General features: G+C 51.9%; 1 protein-coding gene and 1 long non-coding RNA gene across 3 annotated transcripts in view; one reads left to right on the top strand and one right to left on the bottom strand.

Annotated features, from left to right (window-relative positions):
- The window catches only part of LOC311103286 (serine/threonine-protein kinase SMG1-like), a gene marked incomplete at its 5' end in the record, with an annotated part of 43,711 nt that extends 20,920 nt beyond the window's left edge, over positions 1–22,791 (bottom strand). Inside the window, 15 exons of the mRNA XM_084144819.1 lie at positions 708–870; positions 1,657–1,883; positions 6,746–6,980; positions 7,173–7,445; positions 8,158–8,437; positions 12,955–13,127; positions 15,168–15,361; positions 16,449–16,667; positions 17,305–17,414; positions 17,555–17,693; positions 18,599–18,850; positions 19,242–19,400; positions 19,685–19,755; positions 20,055–20,301; positions 22,537–22,791. Coding sequence (XP_084000945.1) covers positions 708–870; positions 1,657–1,883; positions 6,746–6,980; positions 7,173–7,445; positions 8,158–8,437; positions 12,955–13,127; positions 15,168–15,361; positions 16,449–16,667; positions 17,305–17,414; positions 17,555–17,693; positions 18,599–18,850; positions 19,242–19,400; positions 19,685–19,755; positions 20,055–20,301; positions 22,537–22,791 — 2,997 coding nt within the window. The remainder of the gene's footprint in view (positions 1–707; positions 871–1,656; positions 1,884–6,745; positions 6,981–7,172; positions 7,446–8,157; positions 8,438–12,954; positions 13,128–15,167; positions 15,362–16,448; positions 16,668–17,304; positions 17,415–17,554; positions 17,694–18,598; positions 18,851–19,241; positions 19,401–19,684; positions 19,756–20,054; positions 20,302–22,536) is intronic.
- On the top strand, positions 11,271–11,960 carry LOC311103705. 2 transcript variants are annotated; one of them, XR_014610112.1, is made up of 3 exons: positions 11,271–11,472; positions 11,573–11,784; positions 11,935–11,960. It is a non-coding gene; the product is annotated as an uncharacterized lncRNA (long non-coding RNA). The 2 variants fall into 2 exon arrangements; XR_014610113.1 differs by having other exon boundaries at positions 11,275–11,353.
- Positions 22,792–24,001: the final 1,210 nt, after the last annotated feature.

Genomic DNA, 24,001 nt, shown 5'->3' with positions numbered 1-24,001 from the left:
GAAGAGAGGGGAGGAGAGAGAAGAGAGGGGAGGAGAGAGAAGAGAGGGGAGGAGAGAGAAGAGAGGGGAGGAGAGGGAGGGGAGAGAGGGGAGGAGAGGAGAGGGGAGGAGGGGAGGAGGAGAGGGGGGGAGAGAGGGGAGGGAGGGGAGAGAGGGGAGGAGAGGGAGGGGAGGGGAGAGAGGGGAGAGAGGAGAGAGAGGGGAGGAGAGAGAGGGGAGAGAGGGGAGGAGAGGGAGGGGAGAGAGGGGAGGAGAGGGAGGGGAGAGTAAATAACAGATAATAGAAGTGGAAGACAGGGGAGTGAGAAGAGAGGAAAGACGAGAGATAAGTGACATATAGACATGACAAACACATGGAATGTGGAGTGAAGAGGAATAACAAGATGGGACCAGAGACACAAAGATGAGAGTTTAAGATGAAAGAGATTGAGCGTAAGAGTAAGAGCAAGAAAGAGGGTGAGACAGAGAGGAAAGAGATTGAGGAAGAGAGAGGGTGAGACAGAGGAAAGAGATTGAGGAAGAGAGAGGGTGAGACAGAGGAAAGAGATTGAGGAAGAGAGAGGGTGAGACAGAGGAAAGTGATTGAGGAAGAGAGAGGGTGAGACAGAGGAAAGAGATTGAGGAAGAGAGAGGGTGAGACAGAGGAAAGAGATTAAAGGAAGAGAGAGGGTGAGACAGAGGAAAGAGATTGAGGAAGTGCGTGTTACCTTCTCTGTGAGCTGCCCGAAGGCGGTCTCGAGCTGAGCAAACATGCCATCGAAGGCCACCAGCAGCATCTGACCGGCAGACATCTTAGGAGAGTCCTGTCCTGCTGAGTCCACACCGCCCCCTGGAGGCTGCATCAGCTGAGAGTACTGGGCCCGCAACATCCTACAATAACATCACATATAACATAACCAGTTACCACTAACCCTACTACCCGTGTTCCTGTCCTAACCTGGTGATGTGGAGACAGTGTGTGTTCCCCTGTCCTAACCTGGTGATGTGGAGACAGTGTGTTCCCCTGTCCTAACCTGGTGATGTGGAGACAGTGTGTTCCCCCTGTCCTAACCTGGTGATGTGGAGACAGTGTGTTCCCTGTCCTAACCTGGTGATGTGGAGACAGTGTGTTCCCCCCTGTCCTAACCTGGTGATGTGGAGACAGTGTGTTCCCCTGTCCTAACCTGGTGATGTGGAGACAGTGTGTTCCCTGTCCTAACCTGGTGATGTGGAGACAGTGTTCCCCTGTCCTAACCTGGTGATGTGGAGACAGTGTGTGTTCCCCTGTCCTAACCTGGTGATGTGGAGACAGTGTGTTCCCCTGTCCTAACCTGGTGATGTGGAGACAGTGTGTTCCCCTGGTGATGTGGAGACAGTGTGTTCCCCTGTCCTAACCTGGTGATGTGGAGACAGTGTGTTCCCCTGGTGATGTGGAGACAGTGTGTTCCCCTGGTGATGTGGAGACAGTGTTCCCCCCTGTCCTAACCTGGTGATGTGGAGACAGTGTGTGTTCCCCTGTCCTAACCTGGTGATGTGGAGACAGTGTGTGTTCCCCTGTCCTAACCTGGTGATGTGGAGACAGTGTGTTCCCCTGTCCTAACCTGGTGATGTGGAGACAGTGTGTGTTCCCCTGTCCTAACCTGGTGATGTGGAGACAGTGTGTTCCCCTGTCCTAACCTGGTGATGTGGAGACAGTGTGTGTCTGCCTCGTGCTCCAGGCCCATGGCGGCGCTGCGGAGGTGTGTGTGCAGGGCGTCGGCCAGCCCCTGCAGGGAGACCCCGTCTGCACACTGCTCCACTAAGAGGTCCAGCTCAGACAGCATGGTCTCTAGGGTCACCTCTCCCTTCAACATGCAGCGCAGAGCCTCCGGGAAGATGATCTGACGGAAGTTAGTGTTCAACTCCTGGAGGGAGGGAGGAGAGAGAGATCAGCCATAAAGACAAATGGACAAGGTGGGCAACGACATTCTGATACATTAGTGGTGGTGGGGGGAGAGAGAGAGAGATCAGCCATGTTCTGCAGGTTGTCCTCTAACCAGTGATGTAACACTATCTCCAGTTTCCATGTGGTTTCTGAGTTGTGGTGTATCAACAGTACATATCCCCTCTAAATCGATGAGTGATTTATTGCCACTTGTCAAAAGTGCGTGTGCAGTTTACAAGGTGCTCGTTTAAAATAATCCAGGTAATATGATTACCATTGGTCCTGTATGTAGAGATAGTACATTTCATTTATGTTTAGGTTTTCAACATATCACAAACTGGTTCTGCATATTGGTTATTGATTTGGACACTTTAAAACAGTGTTTTGACATTGGGCTATTTATCAATATGTCTTGTCAACAGGAAGCAGCGACAGCATCATTTAACTTAAGTTTCAGGACTATAAAATGGAACTTTCAACATTAATTTCCAATGGTATTGTACTTAAATCAGGTAAAAACTGCTGAATGAGTCCAAAGACGTGCTGTGATTGATTTATTTTTGATGATATAGCAGAAATCACCAAAATGGGCCTGTCCTGCCTACCTTTAGCAATCAGGGCTTTCAATTATTATTATTTTTGTTTTTAAAGACACAGGCCAGGAAACGTCAAACTTTGTTTCCCATTCACTTTTCCTATTGTAAACGAGGAGCTAGGATGCATACAACGTAACATGGAGAGAGAAAGAAATGCAGCTTTACCATCGGAGTGGACCCTTTCCACGCATAGTAAAATGTTGGTACTTTTGGTGACTCTTACCCACATTTCCTACTCTATGAATATGACCATAGGGCATGATTTATGGCCTTTATGGGGGGGGGATTCTTAATGCATTGCCAGCAGTAAGATTTGAGTTTGATTTCCAAAAAGACAAGGACTGTAGCTTTCAAATGATGTGTCACTTTCTATTTTCTGATAATTTTTTGGGAGAGGAACCCCCAAACCCGGTATGGGTCCAAAACAACCACTCGGAGTTAACCAGGTTAAATTATGTTTACTAAATAAATGGGAGCGAAAATTTGAGTGGTCGTTTTTTTTCTCTCCTGTGAACGCTGAGAGATTTTTTGCGGAGCGGGGGAAAGGACGTTGAGGGGGATTTCTGACCGCTCAACTCCGCAGACACACACACACACCTCTCTATCCCCCACCACACACCTCTCTATCCCCCACCACACACCTCTCTATCCCCCACCACACACCTCTCTCTCCCCCACCACACACCTCTCTCTCCCCCACCACACACCTCTCTCTCTCCCCCACCACACACCTCTCCCACCACACACCTCCCCACACCCCCCACCACACCTCTCTATCCCCCACCACACACCTCTCATACCCCCCCCACCACACACCTCTCTATCCCCCACCACACACACACCCCCACCCCCACCCCCACAATCCCCACCACACCACCTCTCTATCCCCCACCAACACCCCTCCTACCCCCACCACACACACCCCTCTCTATCCCCCCACACACACACCCTCTCTATCCCCCACCACACACACCCTCTACCCACACCACAATCCCCCCCCACACACACACCCCTCTACCCCCACCCCACACAACCCCCACCACACACCTCTCTATCCCCCACCACACACCTCTCTATCCCCCCACCACACACCTCTCTATCCCCCCCCACCCACACACACCCTCTATCCCCCCCACCACACACCCCTCTATCCCCCACCACACACCTCTCTATCCCCCACAACACACCCCTCTATCCCCCACCACCACACACCTCTCATCCCCACACACACACCCCTCTATCCCCCACCTACACACCTCTCTATCCCCCACCACACCCACACACCACACACACCCCACACACCCCCACCACACACACACCCCTCTATCCCCCACCACACACACACACCTCTCTATCCCCCACCACACACCCACACACCCTCTATCCCCCACCACACACACACACACCCTCTATCCCCCACCACACACACACCCCACCCCCACACCACACACACACTCTCCCCCCCACCACACACACACCACCTCTATCCCCCACCACACCCACACCACCTCTCTATCCCCCACCACACACCTCACCCCTCCTACCCCCACCACACCCCTATCCCCCACCACACACACACCCTCTATCCCCCACCACACACACACCTCTCTATCCCCCACACACACACACCTCTCTATCCCCCACCACACACACACCCTCTACCCCCACCACACACACACCTCTATCCCCCACCACACACACACCTCTCTATCCCCCCCACACACACACCCCACCCCCACCACACACACCTCTATCCCCCACCACACACTCTATCCCCCACCACACACACCCCTCTATCCCCCACCACACACCTCTCTATCCCCCACCACACACCTCTCTATCCCCCACCACACACACCTCTCTATCCCCCACCACACACACACCTCTCTATCCCCCACCACACACACACCTCTCTATCCCCCACCACACACACACCTCTCTATCCCCCACCACACACACACCTCTCTATCCCCCACCACACACACACCTCTCTATCCCCCACCACACACACACCTCTCTATCCCCCACCACACACATCTCTATCCCCCACCACACACCCCTCTCTATCCCCCACCACACACCTCTCTATCCCCCACTACACACCTCTCTATCCCCCACTACACACCTCTCTATCCCCCACTACACACCTCTCTATCCCCCACTACACACCTCTCTATCCCCCACTACACACCTCTCTATCCCCCACTACACACCTCTCTATCCCCCACCACACACCTCTCTATCCCCCACCACACACCTCTCTATCCCCCACCACACACACCCCTCTATCCCCCACCACACACACCCCTCTATCCCCCACCACACACCCCTCTATCCCCCACCACACACACCCCTCTATCCCCCACCACACACACCCCTCTATCCCCCACCACCCACCTCTCTATCCCCCACCACACACCTCTCTATCCCCCACTACACACCTCTCTATCCCCCACTACACACCTCTCTATCCCCCACTACACACCTCTCTATCCCCCACTACACACCTCTATCCCCCACTACACACCTCTATCCCCCACTACACACCTCTATCCCCCACTACACACCTCTATCCCCCACTACACACCTCTATCCCCCACTACACACCTCTCTATCCCCCACTACACACCTCTCTATCCCCCACTACACACCTCTCTCCCCCACTACACACCTCTATCCCCCACTACACACCTCTCTATCCCCCACTACACACCTCTATCCCCCACTACACACCTCTCTATCCCCCACTACACACCTCTCTATCCCCCACTACACACCTCTATCCCCCACTACACACCTCTATCCCCCACTACACACCTCTATCCCCCACTACACACCTCTATCCCCCACTACACACCTCTCTATCCCCCACTACACACCTCTCTCCCCCACTACACACCTCTATCCCCCACTACACACCTCTCTCTCCCCCACTACACACCTCTCTCCCCCACTACACACCTCTATCCCCCACTACACACCTCTATCCCCCACTACACACCTCTCTATCCCCCACCACACACCCCTCTCTATCCCCCACCACACACCTCTCTATCCCCCACCACACACCTCTCTATCCCCCACTACACACCTCTCTATCCCCCACTACACACCTCTCTATCCCCCACTACACACCTCTCTATCCCCCACTACACACCTCTCTATCCCCCACTACACACCTCTCTATCCCCCACTACACACCTCTCTATCCCCCACTACACACCTCTCTATCCCCCACTACACACCTCTCTATCCCCCACTACACACCTCTCTATCCCCCACTACACACCTCTCTATCCCCCACTACACACCTCTCTATCCCCCACTACACACCTCTCTATCCCCCACCACACACCTCTCCATCCCCCACCACACACCTCTCTATCCCCCACCACACACACCCCTCTATCCCCCACCACACACACCCCTCTATCCCCCACCACACACACCCCTCTATCCCCCACCACCCACCTCTCTATCCCCCACCACACACCTCTCTATCCCCCACCACACACCTCTCTATCCCCCACTACACACCTCTATCCCCCACTACACACCTCTCTATCCCCCACTACACACCTCTCTATCCCCCACTACACACCTCTCTATCCCCCACTACACACCTCTCTATCCCCCACTACACACCTCTCTATCCCCCACTACACACCTCTATCCCCCACTACACACCTCTATCCCCCACTACACACCTCTATCCCCCACTACACACCTCTCTATCCCCCACTACACACCTCTCTCCCCCACTACACACCTCTATCCCCCACTACACACCTCTATCCCCCACTACACACCTCTCTATCCCCCACTACACACCTCTATCCCCCACTACACACCTCTCTATCCCCCACTACACACCTCTCTCCCCCACTACACACCTCTATCCCCCACTACACACCTCTATCCCCCACTACACACCTCTATCCCCCACTACACACCTCTATCCCCCACTACACACCTCTCTATCCCCCACTACACACCTCTCTATCCCCCACTACACACCTCTCTATCCCCCACTACACACCTCTCTCCCCCACTACACACCTCTATCCCCCACTACACACCTCTCTCCCCCACTACACACCTCTCTCCCCCACTACACACCTCTATCCCCCACTACACACCTCTATCCCCCACTACACACCTCTCTCCCCCACTACACACCTCTCTCCCCCACTACACACCTCTATCCCCCACTACACACAGGCTTCCACCCCCCTTCCACCCGTACCTGTAGACAGGTGTAGACGGCATTGGCCAGGTAGACGGTCTGGGCGGTCTCCTGCGGCGAGGGCAGGTCCAGATCGTGTGGGAGGAGCTGACACTGCCCCAGCAGCTGAACCAATGAGGTGATGTTACCGCTCATAGAACACAGCTCCTCCAGGAACCAGGCCCCGTCACGAGACGTCAACTCTACCAGCTGCCCCCCCGCCGCTGCCGCCGCTCCTTCCATCACCAGGTTACGCCTGGACCAGAGAGAGAACGTTAGGTTTAGAGAGGGGGGGGGACCAGACACACATACACCCCTCTATCCCCCCCACCACACACTCTCACCCTGTCACAAGACGTCAGGAATACTAGTTGCTCCCTTCAACCATCAGGTTACTCTCGTTATACACACATATACAGGTATATCCCCAGCACACAGACAGACAGACCTGGTGAGGGCGCAGAGGGCTGATGAGATGATGGTGGCCAGGCTGAGAGAGCCCTGCTCTGGATTCTCCAGGAGGAACACATTGATGCAACGCTCTATCTCCTGCAGCTGTTCTTCACACGCATGTACCGTGGCGCCCTCGGCCTTGACGCGCTCTGCCTGGCGCAGAACACGCGTGTTGGTCTCTGACGCCTGGTGCTGCAAGGCCAGCTCAACACTGGACAGGAACTGGCACGATGCAAGGGGGGGCTGGGGGGCAAACTGGACCTCATACCTGGAGGGAGGAGAGTTTAGAGAGGAAGGTGGAGCACAGATTCATCAAATAATGAAAATAATAATACAATATTAGAATAAAGAGAGATGCGGACAGAAATACCAAGAAAAGGAGCCAGCTAACCCCAGAGGACCCTGACAGAGAAACAGACAGAGACAGAGAAACAGACAGAGAAGCAGACAGAGAGAGAGAGAGAGAAGCAGACAGAGAGAGAGAGAGAGAGAAGCAGACAGAGAGAGAGAGAGAGAAGCAGACAGAGAGAGACAGAAGCAGACAGAGAGAGAGAGAAGCAGACAGAGAGAGACAGAAGCAGACAGAGAGAGACAGAAGCAGACAGAGAGAGAGAGGGAGAGAGAGAGACAGAGAAGCAGACAGAGAGAGACAGAAGCAGACAGAGAGAGAGAGAAGCAGACAGAGAGAGACAGAAGCAGACAGAGAGAGACAGAAGCAGACAGAGAGAGACAGAAGCAGACAGAGAGAGAGAGGGAGAGAGAGAGACAGAGAAGCAGACAGAGAGAGACAGAAGCAGACAGAGAGAGAGAGGGAGAGAGAGAGACAGAGAAGCAGACAGAGAGAGAGAGACATAGAGGGGGTGAAGGAAGGAGAAAGGACAGAGAGAGGAGGAGGAATGAGAAGGAAAGACATGATGGCATGAGACGGTAAGAGAGAGAGAAAGTGAAGAGAAAGCCAGCACACGTCCACTCCAACTCACTGTCTGTATATCTGCTGGCAGTGGTCAACAGTCATGTCACAGAGCAGCTCTTCCAGCCACTGTTTCCAGAGGTGGGCCCTGTGGCGCAGCAGCACGGCCCGCGGGTACAGCAGGGCCACAGTGGCATAGCTGTGCAGCTGCTCCAGACAGCCTCGCAGGGCCCCACGGCGCTGCTGCAGCAGGGTGCCCACCTCAGCCTCCAGGCCCTCGCACTGGCTGATTAGGTGGGCCTGGCCGGCGTTCTGCAGGAAGGCTGTGGCCGGGACGTAGCTGGGAGGGCCTGGGGAGGGAGGAAGAGAGAGAGGGTTAGGCCAAATCAATCAGAACGATGTCCTGCAGCAGACTGGCTAGCTGTGCCCACACACAGAACACCCTCTCCCACCTCTACAGACACTAACCCAGGTCTATAGGACTGGCTAGCTGTGACCACACACAGAACACCCTCTCCCACCTCTACAGACACTAACCCAGGTCTATAGGACACAGAACACCCTCTCCCACCTCTACAGACACTAACCCAGGTCTATAGGACTGCACAGAACACCCTCTCCCACCTCTACAGACACTAACCCAGGTCTATAGGACACAGAACACCCTCTCCCACCTCTACAGACACTAACCCAGGTCTATAGGACTGCACAGAACACCCTCTCCCACCTCTACAGACACTAACCCAGGTCTATAGGACTGCACAGAACACCCTCTCCCACCTCTACAGACACTAACCCAGGTCTATAGGACTGCACAGAACACCCTCTCCCTCCTCTACAGACACTAACCCAGGTCTATAGGACACAGAACACCCTCTCCCACCTCTACAGACACTAACCCAGGTCTATAGGACTGCACAGAACACCCTCTCCCACCTCTACAGACACTAACCCAGGTCTATAGGACTACACAGAACACCCTCTCCCACCTCTACAGACACTAACCCAGGTCTATAGGACACAGAACACCCTCTCCCACCTCTACAGACACTAACCCAGGTCTATAGGACACAGAACACCCTCTCCCACCTCTACAGACACTAACCCAGGTCTATAGGACTGCACAGAACACCCTCTCCCACCTCTACAGACACTAACCCAGGTCTATAGGACTGCACAGAACACCCTCTCCCACCTCTACAGACACTAACCCAGGTCTATAGGACACAGAACACCCTCTCCCACCTCTACAGACACTAACCCAGGTCTATAGGACACAGAACACCCTCTCCCACCTCTACAGACACTAACCCAGGTCTATAGGACTGCACAGAACACCCTCTCCCACCTCTACAGACACTAACCCAGGTCTATAGGACTACACAGAACACCCTCTCCCACCTCTACAGACACTAACCCAGGTCTATAGGACTGCACAGAACACCCTCTCCCACCTCTACAGACACTAACCCAGGTCTATAGGACTGCACAGAACACCCTCTCCCACCTCTACAGACACTAACCCAGGTCTATAGGACTGCACAGAACACCCTCTCCCACCTCTACAGACACTAACCCAGGTCTATAGGACTGCACAGAACACCCTCTCCCTCCTCTACAGACACTAACCCAGGTCTATAGGACACAGAACACCCTCTCCCACCTCTACAGACACTAACCCAGGTCTATAGGACTGCACAGAACACCCTCTCCCACCTCTACAGACACTAACCCAGGTCTATAGGACTACACAGAACACCCTCTCCCACCTCTACAGACACTAACCCAGGTCTATAGGACACAGAACACCCTCTCCCACCTCTACAGACACTAACCCAGGTCTATAGGACTACACAGAACACCCTCTCCCACCTCTACAGACACTAACCCAGGTCTATAGGACACAGAACACCCTCTCCCACCTCTACAGACACTAACCCAGGTCTATAGGACACAGAACACCCTCTCCCACCTCTACAGACACTAACCCAGGTCTATAGGACTGCACAGAACACCCTCTCCCACCTCTACAGACACTAACCCAGGTCTATAGGACTGCACAGAACACCCTCTCCCACCTCTACAGACACTAACCCAGGTCTATAGGACACAGAACACCCTCTCCCACCTCTACAGACACTAACCCAGGTCTATAGGACACAGAACACCCTCTCCCACCTCTACAGACACTAACCCAGGTCTATAGGACACAGAACACCCTCTCCCACCTCTACAGACACTAACCCAGGTCTATAGGACACAGAACACCCTCTCCCACCTCTACAGACACTAACCCAGGTCTATAGGACTGCACAGAACACCCTCTCCCACCTCTACAGACACTAACCCAGGTCTATAGGACACAGAACACCCTCTCCCACCTCTACAGACACTAACCCAGGTCTATAGGACACAGAACACCCTCTCCCACCTCTACAGACACTAACCCAGGTCTATAGGACACAGAACACCCTCTCCCACCTCTACAGACACTAACCCAGGTCTATAGGACACAGAACACCCTCTCCCACCTCTACAGACACTAACCCAGGTCTATAGGACACAGAACACCCTCTCCCACCTCTACAGACACTAACCCAGGTCTATAGGACTGCACAGAACACCCTCTCCCACCTCTACAGACACTAACCCAGGTCTATAGGACTACACAGAACACCCTCTCCCACCTCTACAGACACTAACCCAGGTCTATAGGACACAGAACACCCTCTCCCACCTCTACAGACACTAACCCAGGTCTATAGGACACAGAACACCCTCTCCCACCTCTACAGACACTAACCCAGGTCTATAGGACTGCACAGAACACCCTCTCCCACCTCTACAGACACTAACCCAGGTCTATAGGACACAGAACACCCTCTCCCACCTCTACAGACACTAACCCAGGTCTATAGGACACAGAACACCCTCTCCCACCTCTACAGACACTAACCCAGGTCTATAGGACACAGAACACCCTCTCCCACCTCTACAGACACTAACCCAGGTCTATAGGACACAGAACACCCTCTCCCTCCTCTACAGACACTAACCCAGGTCTATAGGACACAGAACACCCTCTCCCACCTCTACAGACACTAACCCAGGTCTATAGGACTGCACAGAACACCCTCTCCCTCCTCTACAGACACTAACCCAGGTCTATAGGACACAGAACACCCTCTCCCACCTCTACAGACACTAACCCAGGTCTATAGGACTGCACAGAACACCCTCTCCCACCTCTACAGACACTAACCCAGGTCTATAGGACACAGAACACCCTCTCCCACCTCTACAGACACTAACCCAGGTCTATAGGACTGGCTAGCTGTGACCACACACAGAACACCCTCTCCCACCTCTACAGACACTAACCCAGGTCTATAGGACACAGAACACCCTCTCCCACCTCTACAGACACTAACCCAGGTCTATAGGACACAGAACACCCTCTCCCACCTCTACAGACACTAACCCAGGTCTATAGGACTGCACAGAACACCCTCTCCCACCTCTACAGACACTAACCCAGGTCTATAGGACTGCACAGAACACCCTCTCCCACCTCTACAGACACTAACCCAGGTCTATAGGACTGCACAGAACACCCTCTCCCACCTCTACAGACACTAACCCAGGTCTATAGGACTGCACAGAACACCCTCTCCCACCTCTACAGACACTAACCCAGGTCTATAGGACACAGAACACCCTCTCCCACCTCTACAGACACTAACCCAGGTCTATAGGACACAGAACACCCTCTCCCACCTCTACAGACACTAACCCAGGTCTATAGGACACAGAACACCCTCTCCCACCTCTACAGACACTAACCCAGGTCTATAGGACTGCACAGAACACCCTCTCCCTCCTCTACAGACACTAACCCAGGTCTATAGGACTGCACAGAACACCCTCTCCCACCTCTACAGACACTAACCCAGGTCTATAGGACACAGAACACCCTCTCCCACCTCTACAGACACTAACCCAGGTCTATAGGACACAGAACACCCTCTCCCACCTCTACAGACACTAACCCAGGTCTATAGGACACAGAACACCCTCTCCCACCTCTACAGACACTAACCCAGGTCTATAGGACACAGAACACCCTCTCCCACCTCTACAGACACTAACCCAGGTCTATAGGACACAGAACACCCTCTCCCACCTCTACAGACACTAACCCAGGTCTATAGGACTGCACAGAACACCCTCTCCCACCTCTACAGACACTAACCCAGGTCTATAGGACTGCACAGAACACCCTCTCCCACCTCTACAGACACTAACCCAGGTCTATAGGACTACACAGAACACCCTCTCCCTCCTCTACAGACACTAACCCAGGTCTATAGGACACAGAACACCCTCTCCCACCTCTACAGACACTAACCCAGGTCTATAGGACACAGAACACCCTCTCCCACCTCTACAGACACTAACCCAGGTCTATAGGACACAGAACACCCTCTCCCACCTCTACAGACACTAACCCAGGTCTATAGGACACAGAACACCCTCTCCCACCTCTACAGACACTAACCCAGGTCTATAGGACACAGAACACCCTCTCCCACCTCTACAGACACTAACCCAGGTCTATAGGACACAGAACACCCTCTCCCACCTCTACAGACACTAACCCAGGTCTATAGGACTGCACAGAACACCCTCTCCCACCTCTACAGACACTAACCCAGGTCTATAGGACTACACAGAACACCCTCTCCCTCCTCTACAGACACTAACCCAGGTCTATAGGACTGCACAGAACACCCTCTCCCACCTCTACAGACACTAACCCAGGTCTATAGGACACAGAACACCCTCTCCCACCTCTACAGACACTAACCCAGGTCTATAGGACTGCTGATGTCCTGCAGCAGGCTGGCTAGCTGTGTGGCCTCCAGGCTGCTGAAGGCTGCTTGGTACTGGGACATCCACTGGTCCAGGTCCCCCTGCTTCCCCTGGATCAACTCCTGGACCGTACGCTGACGAGATGCTAGCTGGGTGTGCTCAGAGTACCTGTGGGGGGGGGGGGGGGGGGAGAGGAAGAGGAGAGAGGACGGGGAGAGAGAGGGGCCGTGTTCAAGAGCATCAAATCTGTGTTGCATTGTGACCGACTTCCTGATCTACAAATAATAAAAGGACCATGGGACTGAACACCTCCCTCTGCAACTGGATCCTGGACTTCCCGATCTACAACTGCGTGGCCACGCACGACTGCAACACCATCATCAAGTTCGCTGACGACACGACGGTGGTAGGCCTGATCGCAGACGACGATGAGACAGCCTATAGGGAGGAGGTCAGAGACCTGGCAGTGTGGTGCCAGGACAACAACCTCTCCCTCAATGTGAGCAAGACAAAGGAGCTGATCGTGGACCACAGGAAACGGAGGGGCGAGCACGCCCCCATCCACATTGATGGGACTTTAGTGGAGCGGGTCGAGAGCTTCAAGTTCCTCGGTGTCCACATCACAAGAAATTAACATGGTCCATACATACCCACACAGTTGTGAAGAGGGCACGACAGCGCCTCTTCCCCTTCAGGAGGCTGAAAAGATTTGGCATGGGGCCCTCAGATCCTCAAAAAGTTATACAGCTGCACCATTGAGAGCATCTTGACTGGCTGCATCACGGCTAGGTATGGCAACTGCAAGGCACACGACTAGAAGGCGCTACAGAGGGTACGGCCCAGTACAACACTGGGGCCAAGCTTCCTGCCATCCAGGACCTCTATACCAGGTGGTGTCAGAGGAAGGCTGAGCTTCCTGCCATCCAGGACCTCTATACCAGGTGGTGTCAGAGGAAGGCCCAAACAATTGTCAAAGACTCCAGCCACCCAAGCCATAGACTGTTCTCTCTGCTACCGCATGGCAAGCGGTACCAGCGCACCAAGTCTGGAACCAACAGGACCCTGAACAGCTTCTACCCCCAAGCAGGGTGGCAGGTAGCCTAGCGGTTGAGAGCGTTGGATCAGTAACCGAAAGGTCGCTGGTTCGAATCCCCAAACCGAATAGGTGAAAAATCTGTCAATGTGCCCTTGAGCAAATTGTAAATGTATCCATAACTGGTACTCCCTGTATATAGCCATGTTATATTCTACTCCCTGTTTATAGTCATGTTATATTCTACTCCCTGTATATAGCCATGTTATATTCTACTCCCTGTATATAGCCATGTTATATTCTACTCCCTGTATATAGCCACGTTATATTCTACTTCCTGTATATAGCCACGTTATATTCTACTTCCTGTATATAGCCACGTTACATTCTACTTCCTGTATATAGCCACGTTATATTCTACTTCCTGTATATAGCCACGTTATATTCTACTTCCTGTATATAGCCACGTTATATTCTACTTCCTGTATATAGCCACGTTATATTCTACTTCCTGTATATAGCCACGTTATATTCTACTTCCTGTATATAGCCACGTTATATTCTATTTCCTGTATATAGCCATGTTATATTCTACTTCCTGTATATAGCCATGTTATATTCTACTTCCTGTATATAGCCATGTTATATTCTACTTCCTGTATATAGCCATGTTATATTCTACTTCCTGTATATAGCCATGTTATATTCTACTTCCTGTATATAGCCATGTTATATTCTACTTCCTGTATATAGCCATGTTATATTCTACTTCCTGTATATAGCCATGTTATTTGTACTTTTTATTGTTATTTACTGTGTATTTATTCCTCGTGTTACTATTTCTATCTTTAACTCTGCGCTGTTGGAAAAGGACCTGTCAGTCAGCATTTCACAGTTTGTCTACACCGGTTGTTTACCAAGAATGTGACAAAATTTGATTTGAGTAGTTAAGAGGTAATTTGTAGATCAGTCAGTAGGCAGTCACCTGCACTGTCGGCTGCAATGTCAAACAAGCCCAGGGAGTTACTCAAACGTCTGTCTGTATGGCATAGGTCAGGGGTTACATAACTGGGTTCCAGGGTGAGTATGAGGTGGTCTGGGATTAGAGGTCAGGGGTTACATAACTGGGTTCCAGGGTGAGTATGAGGTGGTCTGGGATTAGAGGTGTAACCAACCTGTGTTCCAGGGTAAGTATGAGGTGGTCTGAGCAGCTCTCGGCCCCCTCCAGGAAGCTCATCTCCTCCAGGATCTTGGTGGTCATCTTCTCCCCCTGAGAGAGCAGCTTCTGCAGGGTGATGTACTCTTCCACCGCCCCCTCCACCTGGGGCAGGACGCCCAACATCTCCTCACGGTTCTTAAACCAGTTCACCTGGAGGGAGGGGGAGAGGGAGGAAGGAAAGGAGGGGAGAGAGGGGGAGAGGGGGGAAGGAAAGGAGGGGAGAGAGGGGCAGAGGGAGGAAGGAAAGGAGGTGAGAGAGGGAGGGGGAGGAAGGAAAGGAGGTGGGAGAGGGAGGAGGGGAGGGAGGAGAGGGAGGAGGGGAGGGAGGTGAGGGAGGGAGGAAGGAAAGGAGGTGAGGGAGGGAGGAAGGAAAGGAGGTGAGAGAGGGAGGAAGGAAAGGAGGTGAGAGAGGGAGGAAGGAAAGGAGGTGAGATAGGGAGGAAGGAAAGGAGGTGAGAGAGGGAGGAAGGAAAGGAGGTGAGAGAGGGAGGAAGGAAAGGAGGTGAGAGAGGGAGGAAGGAAAGGAGGTGAGAGAGGGAGGAAGGAAAGGAGGTGAGAGAGGGAGGAAGGAAAGGAGGTGAGAGAGGGAGGAAGGAAAGGAGGTGAGAGAGGGAGGAAGGAAAGGAGGTGAGAGAGGGGGAGAGGGAGGAAGGAAAGGAGGTGAGAGAGGGGGAGAGGGAGGAAGGAAAGGAGGTGAGAGGGGGAGAGGGAGGAAGGAAAGGAGGTGAGAGAGGGGGAGAGGGAGGAAGGAAAGGAGGTGAGAGAGGGGGAGAGGGAGGAAGGAAAGGAGGTGAGAGAGGGGGAGAGGGAGGAAGGAAAGGAGGTGAGGGAAGGGGAGAGGGAGGAAGGAAAGGAGGTGAGGGAGGGGGAGAGGGAGGAAGGAAAGGAGGTGAGAGAGGGGGAAAGGGAGGAAGGAAAGGAGGGGAGGGAGGGGGAGGAAGGAAAGGAGGTGAGAGAGGGGGAGGAAGGAAAGGAGGTGAGAGAGGGGGAGGAAGGAAAGGAGGTGAGAGAGGAGGAGAGGGAGGAAGGAAAGGAGGTGAGAGAGGAGGAGAGGGAGGAAGGAAAGGAGGTGAGAGAGGGGGAGAGGGAGGAAGGAAAGGAGGTGAGAGAGGGGGAGAGGTAGTGAAGGAGGGAGAAGGGAGGAATATTTAAGTTGCCTTGTTATTTCAGCTACAAACAGAACATCTGGTAAGGGGAACAGATGTATGTGACTACGTGTCTCCGTCTCCCTGCTCACCTTGATCTCAGCGACGCGGGAGGAGAACAGGGAACGTGTGATGTCTCTCTCCATCTCTCTCTTGCTCTGCTTGTTCTCTGCCTGCTGCCCCCCCCCTCCGTACACGGCCCCGGCGAAGCCCACCTCCCCCCCGGCCGTCCAGTCCACCAGTGGGTCGTAAACAAACGCCTCCAGCAGGGTCAGCAGCGTCTCCCGTCCACGACGCATCATCTGAACCACCTGACCAATCAAAGAGGAGAGAGGTTAGCATCATCTGGACCACCTGACGAATCAGAAAAGAGAAGATTAGAATTTGGTTTGCATGTTTCAGAAACGTTTGAAAAAAAACTTTTCAGGAATGTCTTCAAATATGTCAGGAACATTTTAGGAATGTTTATAAGTAAAAAAGACTAAGTTGTAAGTGAAGTTTGGGGTGATCAACAGCCGACAAAGCCGGGAAATCCAAATGAGCTGCACCACAGCTTTGACACAGACATTTCCTAAATGTTTCACTAGCTAGCGTACCTGTTCACAGGAGAGTCTGAAGAATGTTTCATTAGCTAGCGTACCTGTTCACAGGAGAGTCTGAAGAATGTTTCACTAGCTAGCGTACCTGTTCACAGGAGAGTCTGAAGAATGTTTCACTAGCTAGCGTACCTGTTCACAGGAGAGTCTGAAGAATGTTTCACTAGCTAGCGTGCCTGTTCACAGGAGAGTCTAAAGAATGTTTCACTAGCTAGCGTACCTGTTCACAGGAGAGTCTGAAGAATGTTTCACTAGCTAGCGTACCTGTTCACAGGAGAGTCTGAAGAATGTTTCACTAGCTAGCGTACCTGTTCACAGGAGAGTCTAAAGAATGTTTCACTAGCTAGCGTACCTGTTCACAGGAGAGTCTGAAGATGCCCTCCACCCCAGTCACTCCCAGGGCCGTCTCTATGTTGTGGGTCATACGGAACGGAACTTTCTCTGGTACACGCAGGCTCTTCCCTGGAGACCACACGCACAGAGAAACACACACAGAGAAACACACACAGAGAGAGCGATAGAGAAACATCACACACCAGTAGGACAAACAGCAGTGAAATCCACAGAGCAACTTGTCTAAACCAGGAGGGTTGCTTATTTACCTTTCTCAAAGCAGACGTTGTAGTCAATGTGCACCACCTCTCCAGTTGTCATGTCAATCAGCACATTGTCAAGGTGACGGTCGCCGAGGCCAATAATGTAGCCCACCATAGACATCACAGCAGTGGACCTGGCGTAGGACTGTAGGAGGAGGAGGAGGAGGGAGCACAGGCCGAAGAGGAGAGGACCGTTCATTTACCATTAAATTAGCCACCAGTAATGTTTTTATTTTATTTATTTTTTTTACATTTTATGACTTCTCCAAGCATATTAGTTCAACATGGCTTCCTTTCTTTCATCTGCCCTAGTCAGAAAGCCCTAGCCAGGTAGATCCACAGAGTAAGATAGAGGACCTTTTACTATGGAAATTAACACAGACACAAAGATGAGTCCTCTATCCAACTCTATGGGTGGATCCTTTATATAAACAAAACGTATTTTTATACAGTATTTGTTAATGTCTTTGAACTTATGCGCTGCATGGGGATTGGGAGGATGAGGACATTCCATGTAATTCTTTCTGTCACTGGTGGGTGCCAGAAGGTCTGCGTGCCAAGATAGCTGGGGGGCCACTGGTGCTAATCTTCGAAGGAGTACGTGATGGAATATCCTGACTAGGGTGCAACACGATACCATATAGGGTGATACTATTGTTGTTGGGAGTGACACTCAATAATGGTTGGCAACTGTTGGATGGAATTAGCTTGCAAAGCCGTGTATAAACGGAGAGAATGTGTATGCCTATCATTCAGATGACAATAGGCTACGCCGTACCGCTTTTCATGTGAATCCGGTACTGTAATAATGAAATACTCTGAACCAACTCTCCATCTAAGTGTGTAACTATTCTCTTACATCCTGAAGTACTCGATACCAGAGAAACTCGTCATAACAATCCTATATCAAATCTTAGTTCCCGCCATGTTTTCAACTTTTGTGTTCTTTTCAGGAAAGGATACAAGGATAAGAAGCCTCACTTCCTGTGTGACCTCTAACCATTGACTGACCCCCAATAAACCCTGTTATGACCTCTGACACCAGCTCACCTGTGTGACCCTCCACCACTCGCTAGGCGTGGTACAAGAGCACCACAGCTCCTTGGCCAGCAGGTTAGGGGGCGTGGACGCCATCAGCTCCTTAAGTACCTCCCTCATCACGCTGAGCGGCCAATCGCGCCGCGAAACGTCCAGGCTGAGCCCCACCCCCTTCAGGGCGGGGCCTATCTTGCTGTAGTAGAGCTCACTGGGCCGTGGGACCAGAGGGAGGGGCTGGGGCTGCTGCTGGAACGAATCCTGGGCCTGCGGGAGGAGGGAGAGGGAGAACGGGGGAGAGTTGGGGAGGACAGAGGGAAGAGAGAGGAGTACAGAGAGGGGGGGGGGGAGAGGAGAGAGGGGGGAGAGAGGAGTACAGAGAGGGGGAAGAGAGAGGAGTACAGAGAGGGGGGGGAGAGAGGAGTACAGAGAGGGGGGAGAGAGGAGAGAGGGGGGAGAGAGGGGGGAGAGAGGAGAGAGAGGAGGGAGGGAAGAGAGAGGAGTACAGAGAGGCCTCATTGCCAATGGCCCCACCAATGTGTTTGGCTTTGCCATAGTTTCAATGTTGAATGTTGTATTTATTGAGCTCTACACATTCACAGAGAACGTTCCTACAAAACATAACTCTCAAACGCACACCTCCACCCACACACACTACCTTCTGTGCCTGCAGCACGGCCTCTCTCTGCTGCCAACGCTTGTAGAGGCCAAACAGCGGCGTGGCGCCATCCACCCACTGGATGAGACCTGAGCGCGTCCCCAGCGGGGTGACGGAGTAGTGGCGGGCGTGGAAGTGGGGGCGCTCCTGTTGGTTCACCTAGAGAGGAACATAGACTTATACTATGCAGGAAACAGTAGCAGTCGTATGACCAGATAAAACAGTCCGTCTTTCCTAGAAGAAGTTGAGCTTTTTATTTATTTTCTTTATGTAAACATTACTGGAACAAGCCTTCAATTTTAATGAAGTATTATACTAGATTATTTATTATTTTTGGTGTATTTTTTTACAGCTGAACCGCACAGACCCATTCTCGATACTGTTGTCTCTGGCTGGAGCGGCCTTGTACTTTAAATGATTAATCAATGAACGATCGTACGTACCTTGGTGAACATTGTGTTGACTATGGAAAGGAACTGCATGATTCTCTCATCTAGGTGGAGGTCCTCCAGACCTGAAAGAGAGAGAATAGTTGAGGGTCAAATCAGAGAGAGAGGGGGGAATAGATGAGGGTCAAATCAGAGAGAGGGAACGAGAGAGCAGGGAGGGATGGAGGTAGAAGGGAGGAGAATGAGGTTCAGGCTTTATATTCCTGCTGGTTGTCTGCCTGGAGGTCGTTCTGTCTGGTAGAGCTAGTTGCGTCCATGTATGCACTCACTAACTGTAAGTCGCTCTGGATAAGAGCGTCTGCTAAATGACTAAAATGGAAACGTGTGTGTGTGTGTGTGTGCTAAGTGTGTGTCTGTTAGCTACCTTTGAAGAGGTAAGGGTAGTTGCGTCCGTCGGAGCCCAGGAAGTGTAGTTTCTTGGGTTTGGTCTTGGTTGGCAGGATGGTGATGGTGTTACCAACACTCTGGATGGTCAACGCGTCCGTCGCCGACACCTCGCCCGGCAACGCCATCTCTGTGGTCGCCATGGCAGCCAGGCGGGGGCTGATCTGGTCCAGACGTAGCAGATAGCTGGTCCTCTTCTGAGCCCTCTGCTGAAGACTCAGCATGATCTAGGAGACACATTTTAAACACTATTTAAATCCACAAATCACATCACATTCAACAGAAATGTATACATTTCAAAAGGTTACAGATACATGGACAGTCATGGAAACAAAAAGCACTTCCACACACCAGGGTCAAGTTTCCCCTAAGCACAGATCTAGGACCAGCTTCCCTTCCCCCAATCCTAATCTTAAAGGGAATGGAAACACTTTAGGAAGTAAAGCAAAGCGAGGTCTTCAATACACTAATACTAAACATGTGCATTTAACATAGAAACATCTCTATTTTTAGGGGATTTGGATCTTGAACAATGTTTATTTGAGGTATTGTTGGATTCTAGCTTGAGATATATTTATTCATGTTACCATACTAGAATGTATTGCTACTTTACATGTATAAGGAATGTATATGTTAGGGGTCAAGGAAGGGTAAAGAGGTACTAGGTGTGTGGAGAGTGACGTGGAGAGTGACGTGGAGAGTGACGTGGCGTGTGAGTGACGTGGAGAGTGACTTAGTGACGTGGAGAGCGACGTGGCGAGTGACTGAGCGACGTGGAGAGTGACTGAGCGACGTGGAGAGTGACTGAGCGACGTGGAGAGTGACTGAGCGACGTGGAGAGTGACTGAGCGACGTGGAGAGTGACTGAGCGACGTGGAGAGTGACTGAGCGACAAAAGGGGAAATGCAGAAAGTTGCATTTCTGCATTCTGTTCAAATATGTTATTGTTGATATGAATGTTCCTTAGGAGGGAGGCAAAGGGCAACAGTCTAGTTTCAGTTCTTGATAAGGTGGACCAGCTGCTGAGGAACCATGGACCATGATGGATGTGGAACTTAACTCGAGATAAGGTCAACAGATTTATCCAGAGCGACTTACAGGTAAGTGAATGCATACGTTGTTTTAGTTTTTTTCATACTGGCCCTCCATGGGAAACGAACCCACATCCCTGCCGGCCAAACCCTCCCCTACCTTGGACGACGCTGGACCAATTGTGCGCCGCCCATGGGTCTCCCGGTTGCGGCCGGCTGCGACAGAGCCTGGACTCGAACCAGGATCTCTAGTGGCACAGCTAGCACTGCGATGCAGTGCCTTAGACCACTGCCCCATTCGGGAGTACAACAGATGAAGAGAGAAGACACTGCTGGGAGGAGGAGGAGGGGGGCCACAGGGGCTCACCCCAAAGACCATCTGATTATAGTCCTCTCTCACACACACAGATTTCCACGGCCATGAGCTCTAGACGTAGGCAGGGCCATGACAACACCAGTAAGAGGAACCTACTGTGTTTCTGCCTGACAGAGAAGGATTGTATCTTAAACATGCAAGGAGATGACTCCGCCTACCAGACAGGGTCTAACCTCTGATGACTCCGCCTACCAGACAGGGTCTAACCTCTGATGACTCCGCCTACCAGACAGGGTCTAACCTCTGATGACTCCGCCTACCAGACAGGGTCTAACCTCTGATGACTCCGCCTCGTTGGAAGATTTAAAAGATGTGCTTGTGTGACTTGTATGTTTGTCTTTGCAGCTGTATGACCCAGTGGGTTGAATAAACTTGGTTTGAGCTTTTTCTAGTCGTCCGTGAGTTTTTACTCTGTTTGTTCAGAAGCTAACAGCATGGTAGCGCCATCTTGAATTGCCATAGTAACAACTGACGCCAATGCATCATTGGCAGGATGGAGCAAATGTTGAGTTTTGGCACTGTGACTGAAAGTGAATGCTACCCCAGGGAGGCGCCTGGCCTTCACTGGACCTGAAAGGTTTCTAACAAGTTGACAGCTCTGTCATTGAGATCAGGACAGCAACATTAAGTTAAGAAACTGTATAACAATGTTTTTATGTTGGTAATTATAATATTGCCATTTTAGAGTATTTGTTCTGATGGATAAGATGAGTCTGAAATTAACTTTGGTTTTGATAACAAGCTGAGTAGACAGTCAGCCAAAACAAGACATGGTAGCTAGCTAGCTAGCCAGCCTGCTGAATTTAGCTCTCGTCTTTTTAATGTTAATGTTGTCTTTGTCAATATGAGCATTTTATTTTGTACAGTTACCTATTTGAAGAGTATTTGTCATTAGCTAGAAATCTCAATATCTGCGGTGCTGTTCGTGTTAACGCCATCTCGCTGAGTCTACCTTTAACCATTAGTGGGGGAAAATGCAAAGGGGGGGGGGGGGGGCAACTTCACCCTACACCCTCACGGAACAAACACACCCCCACCCACGGTCCTGGCCCTACCTGTTTGAATGGGACCCAGCTGCTGGCCGGGTTGGCCGGGTTGGGAGGGCTCTTCAGTCTCCCCAGGGCCGAGGTGATGGGGTCCCCGTAGGTCTGCTGGAACCAGGTCTCGTGGGGGGTCTCGGCGGGCGTGGTGGTGATGCTCCTCACATGGTCCAGCGCGAACACTACGGGACGCATCAGAGCGGAGTGCTTCTCACGCATGATGGCTACCTTCTCCTCCCTGACAGAGGGGAAGACACACTGTTTATCCATCTTCCTTTAATAAGGTTTAAACATATATGTTGAGACAGGACAGTGAAGAGGACAAAACAAAGGAAGTGAAAAGTGCAGAGGGTCAGAATGGATCCCATAACCTCTGGCAGCCTAGACTATACAGTACCAGACAGGGACTAACCTCTGGCAGCCTAGACTATACAGTACCAGACAGGGACTAACCTCTGGCAGCCTAGACTATACAGTACCAGAGACAGGGACTAACCTCTGGCAGCCTAGACTATACAGTACCAGACAGGGACTAACCTCTGGCAGCCTAGACTATACAGTACCAGAGACAGGGACTAACCTCTGGCAGCCTAGACTATACAGTACCAGACAGGGACTAACCTCTGGCAGCCTAGACTATACAGTACCAGACAGGGACTAACCTCTGGCAGCCTAGACTATACAGTACCAGAGACAGGGACTAACCTCTGGCAGCCTAGACTATACAGTACCAGAGACAGGGACTAACCTCTGGCAGCCTAGACTATACAGTACCAGAGACAGGGACTAACCTCTGGCAGCCTAGACTATACAGTACCAGACAGGGACTAACCTCTGGCAGCCTAGACTATACAGTACCAGACAGGGACTAACCTCTGGCAGCCTAGACTATACAGTACCAGAGACAGGGACTAACCTCTGGCAGCCTAGACTATACAGTACCAGAGACAGGGACTAACCTCTGGCAGCCTAGACTATACAGTACCAGACAGGGACTAACCTCTGGCAGCCTAGACTATACAGTACCAGAGACAGGGACTAACCTCTGGCAGCCTAGACTATACAGTACCAGAGACAGGGACTAACCTCTGGCAGCCTAGACTATACAGTACCAGAGACAGGGACTAACCTCTGGCAGCCTAGACTATACAGTACCAGAGACAGGGACTAACCTCTGGCAGCCTAGACTATACAGTACCAGAGACAGGGACTAACCTCTGGCAGCCTAGACTATACAGTACCAGACAGGGACTAACCTCTGGCAGCCTAGACTATACAGTACCAGACAGGGACTAACCTCTGGCAGCCTAGACTATACAGTACCAGAGACAGGGACTAACCTCTGGCAGCCTAGACTATACAGTACCAGACAGGGACTAACCTCTGGCAGCCTAGACTATACAGTACCAGACAGGGACTAACCTCTGGCAGCCTAGACTATACAGTACCAGACAGGGACTAACCTCTGGCAGCCTAGACT

This window comes from Coregonus lavaretus (genome assembly GCF_964263955.1).
Source record: "Coregonus lavaretus genome assembly, chromosome: 28".
Classification (NCBI taxonomy): domain Eukaryota; kingdom Metazoa; phylum Chordata; class Actinopteri; order Salmoniformes; family Salmonidae; genus Coregonus; species Coregonus lavaretus.
The sequence above is the reverse complement of the archived record's forward strand: the minus strand, read 5'-3'. Positions and strand labels throughout refer to the sequence as shown.